We start from the raw sequence: 8970 nt of genomic DNA on the forward strand, positions 1-8970 counted from the left end.
TCACCTTTTTATTCTCAAAAGACTACAAAATTTTCATGCTGTTCTAAATCTTACAGCACTGAACTGAGCATAAATGGAATTCCAAATAAGTAAATGCATAATCCATCACCTCTTTCAGGGGTAGCCAGATCGCAAAGAAAGTTTATTCTTTGCTGTCAGGGTTTTTAAATATACATAAAATTTTCATTGAGGCATTGGGAATACTTTATTAGGTTTTATTGTTTTCTGAGAATCCCCTATTTTTATATAAAATGATATGTCATGTGAGCAGAATTTTGTTCTTCCTATTGTTTTGCCACTGGGCCATTCCAGAGAAATATCTTCCTTTCTCAAAAGCTATATACATTTGCTTGGATTGGAGTTCTAGGTCAGCAGCAAGTTACTCAACACTAGAGTTTCAGATAATAGGTCCAATGCCTTCATCTTACAGAAGAGAGGTTGACACTTACAAAGAAAAGTAACACATCTAAGGTAACAAAAGAGCTTGGTGTTCATTCAGGTATAACCTGATTCCTGTCATCTTGGAAGTTTTCTGTACTCATTGAGCACTTATTGCATACCAAGGCTGTGATATTTTTACATCCTATGTATTTCTCTTCAGTCTTTATGACTGTAAACTTCAGAGTACATACTCTGCACAAAGCTCATTAATAGTTATTGTTCATGTAAACTTTTTTAAAGCAACATTGCACACAAACAAATGAATAAATGGCAATATGAATTCATCTAAAAGGAGACCAACATAAAAAGGCAGTAAAATTTGTTATTCCAAGAATAGTGATTCTAGATAAATAGTTTGGCACACTGTCATATACATTTAAGATGAGAAATCATAATGTAATATAAAAAGGTCATAGGCTCTGATATCAGAAAGACCCAGGTTCAAGTCCCATCTCTGTTATCTAGGGATCATCACACTTGGCCAAGAGGTAAATCAACATAGAAATAGCAATATGTGACACTGACAACTGTGCTGACTGGCACACATGCAGTGAGACCATGGAAAGGATGGGGAGATATTGCAGCAGTCAGAGTTGACCCTATCCAATTGAGGGTCTAATATTCAGAACTGTGGTATAATCAGAGGGGTACAGAAAAGATCTATTCTTTTTTTTTTTTTTTTTTTTTTTGACAGGCAGAGTGGACAATGAGAGAGAGAGACAGAGAGAAAGGTCTTCCTTTGCCGTTGGTTCACCCTCCAATGGCCGCCGCAGCTGGCGAGCTGCAGCCGGCGCACCGCACTGATCCGATGGCAGGAGCCAGGAGCCAGGAGCCAGGTGCTTTTCCTGGTCTCCCATGGGGTGCAGGGCCCAAGCACCTGGGCCATCCTCCACTGCACTCCCTGGCCACAGCAGAGAGCTGGCCTGGAAGAGGGGCAACCGGGACAGAATCCGGTGCCCCAACTGGGACTAGAACCCGGTATGCCGGCGCCGCTAGGCGGAGGATTAGCCTAGTGAGCCGCGGCGCCGGCCCGAAAAGATCTATTCTTTAAATAAATGTTTCTTCTCATCAACTTTTTCCTTTAGGAATATGCTTCTAGGATGTCTAAACTAAATACTGCTGTAATATCTTCTTCAGGATAAGGTTTCTCAAGAAGTTCTCAATAAAAAACAAATATCTACAAAGCACAGAGTGACATATTCTGAATGTGTATTATTGTTCTCTCTCCTTTTCCCTGTCAGCTGTCAAGCAGGATGAGAATTTGGGAAAATGACTAAGGGTAGAAGGATTTCACAAGCCATGGATGGTGAGCAGCCTTCAAATGCAGGAAATCCTGAGCTATGCAACAACATGGCTGCCCTGGGAGGAAGTCATGGTAAGCGAAACGAGACAGCCTCAGAAGGACAGAAGGACAAGACTATACAATTCCATTCATAGGCGTTTTCTAAAATTGCCAGGCTCTTTGAAGCAGAGAGTAGAGTGGAGGTTGTGAGGGGATAGGGGGAGGGTATGTGAGGGTTTGTCGTTCGATGGTGTAAACCACTGATTATGCAAGGTGATGAAGTCTAGCTCTCTGCTCTAAGGCGTTGTGCCTACAGTGAACACTACTATACTACACGCTGAGACATTGGTGAAGAGAGGAGAGCGCATATTGAGGGTTCTTATCACAATGGCGGACGGAGGGAGAGATAGTAGATATGAGGAGGTGGCACTGGAAGAAGTTTGCTGAGACGGTTGAGCTCAAATGTCTGGGAGGACACTTTTCTTAGGCAGGGAGGGAGAGGGCTGTGGGTTGCTGGTCTGCTAATTTTTTTGAGATGCAACTGAATTCCTAAATAACTTAATGGTTGAGACAAATTTTGGAACACCAGCCAAGACAGACTGACAGGTAGAAACCTGAGTGTTAAGGAAGGTTTTCCTTTATCCACAGAATCAGCACATAAATTTTATTTCTGTAAATTAGAAGAAAAGTAGCAACTATGAAAGAATTACCTTTCCTATGAACACCGTTTTTATATACTTTTCAAATCCTGAAAGGTTGGATGAGATCTGGAAGACAAAGGGAAACTCTTGGCAAAAGTATCTAACCAACTCCAAAGCTGCAGGTTGTCAATCTCATGTGTCTTGTTACTCTGGCCTGCTGTCTAGGCCCTGGGAAATTGTACAATTTCCCTTAGAACTCCTAAGTGCATAAAAGGGCGTCATAGACCACATCGTTTGGCTCAGAGATGTGCTTAGGTCTCCATTTTAGTCCTTGGAAAGCCAAGTAGCTGAGTGTTAACTGCACTTCTGGCCAGCTGGCATTTGTGCTTTCAATAATAAGGTGGTTTTGGCACCACATTTTATCAACATGAAGGTCAGTGATATGAGTGACACATTTTTGCAGTCATTCTTAACATATGACCTCATTTTCAAAACAAGTGTACTTCAAAAAGTACGTGGAAAGATGGAATTGAAGGATAAACTTATTTGGGGATAAAACGTTTTGGAATCCATGCACACTAGGGGTCTTCGAATGGTTCTGGAAAAAGCATGTTCAGGGTATTAGCACCCATCAATGTCAACACAATAAACTTTAATAACTTCAATTTTTATTTACTTTCATTTAGGGCTTAAGTCTTTCAGCAAAAAATCAGAATCCTCTTGAGAAATTCTTCACATGCATGAGAAATAATTAAAAACAGAATGTCAGCTCTGCCACCTCAAGATTCTCAAAGGGAGAAAATCTTCAAAATTACACACAGCATCCACAAAAATCATCTTGAACCCAGGTATGATGTAGGCTATAAAGAATGTGAATAAGCAAGTATTGCTTGTTAATCTGGATAGCCATGATGATAGCCCAACAATCAGGGAATTGGTAAGCTGCAAGTTTAAGGATGCTGGAAGTCATACAGAAGTATGAATTGAATTGTTTGGCTTCCTGAAGGAAGAGTCCAAAGCTAAAGTTTGATTAGCAAATTTGGGGGAATCCTATTGCTGAAGTTGAAACTCTATACATCTCCACTTTCGTTGCTGCACTACATAGCTTCATACCCCCAGAATTCACAATGGGGGTCTGATTAGGAGTTTGTGCCTGCCATTCAGAGTAGCCTTGAATAGTTCTCAGCACAAAACTGTAAGTGGACAATTCATCCAGTTAACCTCATATCGCTACCTTTTAGTTTTGTTTTGTCTTGGTGTTTTTTGTTTGTTTGTTTGTTTGTTTGTTTGTTTTGGTGTATGTGATAAGAATACCTGCGATCCATGCTCAGCCAGTTTTGAGTATACCTTATTGTTTAGTCACATGCTCTACATTATGTCTCCACAACTTACCCATGTTAGTTAAAGTCACTTAGAGGAGAGAGCATTAATAGCCCACAGACAGACAAGACTGACCACATTCGGGGGCAAGTGGTCTTGATGTACATTGCTGCCAGACTGGGACTAGCCAGGTAAACATCACCATCTATGTTTCCACAAAGTGATTTATCTTGTTCTAATATAGGTAAATATTTTTTCCTTTAGCTACTTCTAATGACCAGATTTAGATAATCAAAATCTAGCCAGATGACATTGTCATAAAGAGAAAAGGAAGGAAGGGAGACTTCTCTCTCTGTCTTTTTAAATAAGATTTCCTTTTTAAAAAAAATTATTTATTTATTTGAAAGTCAGAGTTACAGAGAGGCAGAGGGAGAGACAGAGAAAGGTTCATTCCCCTAACAGCCACAATGGCCAGAACTGAGCCAATCTATAGCCAGGAGCCTGGAGCTTTTTCTGGGCCTCCCATGCGGGTGCCGGGGCCCAAGGACATGGGCCATCTTCTACTGTTTTCCCAGGCCATAGCAGAGAGCTGCATCAGAAGTGGAGCAGCCGGGACTTGAACCAGCACCGATATGGTGACTAAGCCATGGTGCCAGCCCCTAGAGACCTCTCTTTTGAGAATGAGAAGCCCCTAGCCATCTCACTGAGGTTTAAAGAGAGTTTCCAACCTAATTTATCCTCTTCTACTTATTTTTCCAATGTGACTGAAGAGAAAATAATTTAAAACTTCAATGTATGATAAGTCACATGTTTCAAAAGGTAGGTAGGTTGCAACACATTCTCTTAACCACCCAGGGATAACCAATGTATTGTAGATCTTTGTTTCAGTGATCTCACTAATCACTAGTGTAGGCTGCCTGAGTAACCTCTACTGGAATCCTATTGCCACTAGTTTGGTGATTGAATCAGTATAGGAAAGCTGAGTGATAGTGATTGGGATATCTGGAATATTTCATACACTATTAAAATAGGAGACTGATAGATGAGCCAAAGTATAGATGGATTTTTAAATGGTTTCAGTTTTTGAAATATAATTGGCCAATAAAATCATGTGTATTCAAGGTATAAAACGTGGTGTTGTGATATATGCATGCAATGTGAAGTGATTGCCACAGTTAAACTAATTCAGGTAGCCATTACTCCATATGGTTACCTTTTTAATGATAATGCTTATGATCTATGCTCAATTTAAGTTTACATTGTCATTAACTGTAGATACATGCTGTACCAAAGGTATCTAAAACTTACTCATGGTATAACTGCATGTTTTTATCTTGTGACCAACATCTCCTGATCTGTCACCCTACCTACCACCTCAGTACCTTTCTACTTTCTGTTTTTATGAGTTTGACTTGTATAGATTTTATATATAAGTTATATCATATACTATTTGTGACTTTCTTCTTTAGCATGGTGTGTTCCAGGTTGATCCATGTTGTTGAAAACAGGATTTTCCCAGCAGGACTGAGAGGTGACCAAAGCCACATAATGTCAGTAACTCGTTCATCCGTCCATGCCAAATGGATTGTGGGGAAAGTGATTGGGACAGCAATGCAAAAAACTGCCAAAGTGAGGGTGACCAGGCTTGTTCTGGATCCCTACTTACTAAAGTACTTTAATAAGAGAAAAACCTACTTTGCTCACGATGCTCTTCAGCAGTGCACTGTTGGGGATATTGTGCTTCTCAAAGCTTTACCTGTCCCACGGACAAAGCACGTGAAGCATGAACTGGCTGAGATCGTTTTCAAAGTTGGAAGAGTGATAGATCCAGTGACAGGAAAACCCTGTGCAGGCACCACCTACCTGGAGAGTCCAGTCAGTGTGGAAACCACCCCCCTAACCAAAAATCTGGAAGAACTCAATATCTCCTCAACACAGTGAAGGAGGGTTGGAAGGAGGAGCCAAAGGGAAAGACTGACACATTTGCTTTGTGGAAAACGAAATTTGCCTACCGTTCATCACACACCGTCCAGCGTCTGCTGTAGTATTTATGAAATAGCTAAAAGTAAATGAGGTAAAGGGCTTGTTATACCTTTTCGTAAAAGCTCATGATCAAGTTTCAGATTTTAAGTAAAGATACTTTTATGTTATGCTAAAAAAAAAAAAAAAGAAAAAAAAGAAAACAGGATTTTCTTCTTAAAGACTAAATAATATTTCAATGAAGCTCCATTAGTATGACAATAATATTCTACTGCCTATATGTAGTAGACTGAGGCTGATAGAATAAGTCTGGCTGTATGGCTTTAGTCCTTCTATTGTATCATCTCATATCTGTGTATATCTGCAGCTTTGATACCACTTGATTCCTTAGCAATCCAGGCAAAAGGTTTTTAAGTGAGTCATAACATCCCATGGGTGTCACTAACTGTAGAGACCACAGCCATGACTGAAGTAAAATCTTGGTCAAAAATGTCAGATAATGAATTTTCAAATGCCTTATAGAACTTTCAGAGGACCAATAGATTTGGTTTCTGACCTGCATTGCTGGAAGCTTAAGACAGCAAGTCTTGTCATTAGGTTTGTTTATGGAGCTGAGCATGGGTCAAAAGGCAACATCTAAGAAAGAAATTGACTAATAACAATACTTTCCAGTGGCATTTTCATCCAAAGTCAGCATTCAGAGAGAAGAATCCAGGTATGAAGCCACAGAACAAAGATAAGGTAAAGAGGTTTATTCATTTAATGAATATTTATAACATCTTCTGTTCAAGGCATACTAGGCACTGGGAATGTATAAGTTGACAAAAATCTGACAAAAGTCTCTCTCATGAAGGGTTTAACGGATGTGAAGGACACTCTGGGCTGCAAGGCATAGCCCCGTGGCTTTTCACAGAACATTTGAAGCCTTGGGCAGAGCTCCTTGGGATTGAAAAGCCTGATGGATGGGGTACATTCAATCTCCTGAACTGGACTTAACATCTCTCTTGACCTAGCTATCATTTAACATTTTAGCCTCAACTATTTTCATGCCTGTTTTCAAAATCACAGTGTTTTCCAGGTGTCTACACTATAAAGTTACACTTTTTCTTCCCTTGCATACTGCATTCTTTGCAAGAAAGCCACTTGCTGCAGGCCACACTTACAGGGATTTGTATCTCACATCCTTGAAGATGCTATGCGTACAGTTTGGAATTTTTATGCTCTAAAGTTTTTGTCCAATAATTTATTATTTTTTACTTTTTATATAATGGTAACAAATTTCTTTAAAATTTTTTTAAAATTTAAGGCATACAAATTTCATGTCTACAGATTAAAGAATATAGTATTACTTCCTGCCCTACCCTCCCTCCAACCCATGTTTCAACCCTTTCTCCTCCTTCCTCTCCTAATCGCTCTCTTAATTTTTACAATGATCTACATTCTGTTTACTTCATACTCATAGGATTAAAACTACACTAAGTAAAGAGTTCAACAAATAATAAGAAAAAACAACAACACTGTTCAGGTCTGTAAACAATCATTGAAGCTCAAAATGTCAATTTCATTCCTATACATTACATTTTTAGTATTCTGTTAGTTACTACAGATCAAGGAAATCATAGGGTATTTGTTGTCCGGGGTCTGGCTGATTTCACTAAGTATAATAGTTTCCAGTTGCATCCATTTTGTTGCAAATGACAGGATTTCTTTTTTATATCTGAGTAGTATTCCATAGTATATATATATTATAATTTCTTTATACAGTCATCAGTTGTGGACATCTGGGTTGATTCCATATCTTAGCTATTGTGAATAGAGCTACAATAAACATGGGAGTACAAACCACTCTTTTATGTATGCTGATTTCATTTCCTTTGGGTAAATTCCCAGGAGTGAGATGGCTGGGTCATATGGTAAGTCTATCTTCAGATCCCTAAGGTATCTCCATACTGTCTTCCACAAGGGCTGCACCAGTTTACTATCCATTTATTTAATGTTATGTTAATTTCAACATACTGTCATAATTGGGAAATCCCTTTATCTACTTGAGTCCTGTGCCTATCCATAATTTCTTTTACCTTTTAGTAATACAAACTACACTACTTTTCAGTGTTACTTCATTAGTACATTTTTAAAATCATTTCCTTCAGTGAGGTTGTTTCAGGGATTTGTAATAGAGTTGGATTGTTCTGTTGCATACTACTACACTGCTTCCTACAACTTCATAATTTTGAAAAAAATATTGCTTACATTAAAGTGTACTACATAATCCAAAATTCTATGGGATTTTATAAATGTACAAAGCCACATACCTCCCACTATAGTATTTTTTTTTTTTTTGACAGGCAGAGTGGACAGTGAGAGAGAGAGACAGAGAGAAAGGTCTTCCTTTGCCTTTGGTTCACCCTCCAATGGCCGCCGCGGCTGGCGCGCTACGGCCGGCACACTGCGCTGATCCGATGGCAGGAGCCAGGTACTTATCCTGGTCTCCGATGGGGTGCAGGGCCCAAGTACTTGGGCCATCCTCCACTGCTCTCCCTGGCCACAGCAGAGAGCTGGCCTGGAAGAGGGGCAACCGGAACAGAATCCGGCGCCCCGACCGGGACTAGAACCCGCCCGGTGTGCCAGCGCTGCTAGGTGGAGGATTAGCCTAGTGAGCCGCGGCACCGGCCATAGTATTATAAATAATAAATTAATCTTCCTAAACCTTCTCATGCTTAACTTGTAAAACACCCTCTGATATACTTAGATGAATAGCTACCATTTTTTGTCACTGTTTTCTAACCTTGAAATTTTTCTTTGCTTCTTTCTCCTTCTCTGTAGTTGAAAATTTTATGGTTGCATTTGACCTCTTTTCCTAATGTATCAGTTCTGTCTCCTTTAAACATTTTTTAGGCATTGCCCTATAATTTATTATGTATGTTTTTAACTAACCAAAGTCTACTTCCAAATAAGCCTTAAACACATCACACGTAGTACAGGGAACTTAAGGACAGAGAATGCCCAATTCCTCTCCCCCATCCTTTGTGAGATTGCTGTCATTTATTTTGCTTATCTCTCTGTTATCATCACACAATACATTGTCACTGTTTTGTTTAACAACCGGTTATTTTTTAGTAAATAATAAAGACCTTAAAAATCACGATTTTAAAAATCAAGATTAAACCAGAGAAACAAAACTGTAGGAGAGATAGGTGGAGATTTACTGCAAGGAGGTAGCCTATGTAACTGTGGAGCCTGTCCATGCGAGTCCAAAATCCACAAGGCAAGTGGTGAGGGAGGGCAGATTGGATTTCTGGATGCTGA

At 39.5% G+C, this 8970-nt stretch overlaps 1 protein-coding gene across 1 annotated transcript; it reads left to right on the plus strand.

Annotated features, from left to right (window-relative positions):
* Positions 1-5185: 5185 nt before the first annotated feature.
* Positions 5186-5867, plus strand: LOC100349495 (small ribosomal subunit protein uS17m). The gene has a single exon (XM_070073537.2). It carries the CDS (start codon positions 5233-5235, stop codon positions 5623-5625), a length of 393 nt encoding a protein of 130 aa, XP_069929638.2. The 5' UTR covers positions 5186-5232; the 3' UTR covers positions 5626-5867.
* Positions 5868-8970: the final 3103 nt, after the last annotated feature.

The sequence above is a fragment of the Oryctolagus cuniculus genome, chromosome 9 (assembly GCF_051225735.1).
Source record: "Oryctolagus cuniculus isolate XC-2025 breed Fujian yellow rabbit chromosome 9, ASM5122573v1, whole genome shotgun sequence".
Lineage (NCBI taxonomy): Eukaryota > Metazoa > Chordata > Mammalia > Lagomorpha > Leporidae > Oryctolagus > Oryctolagus cuniculus.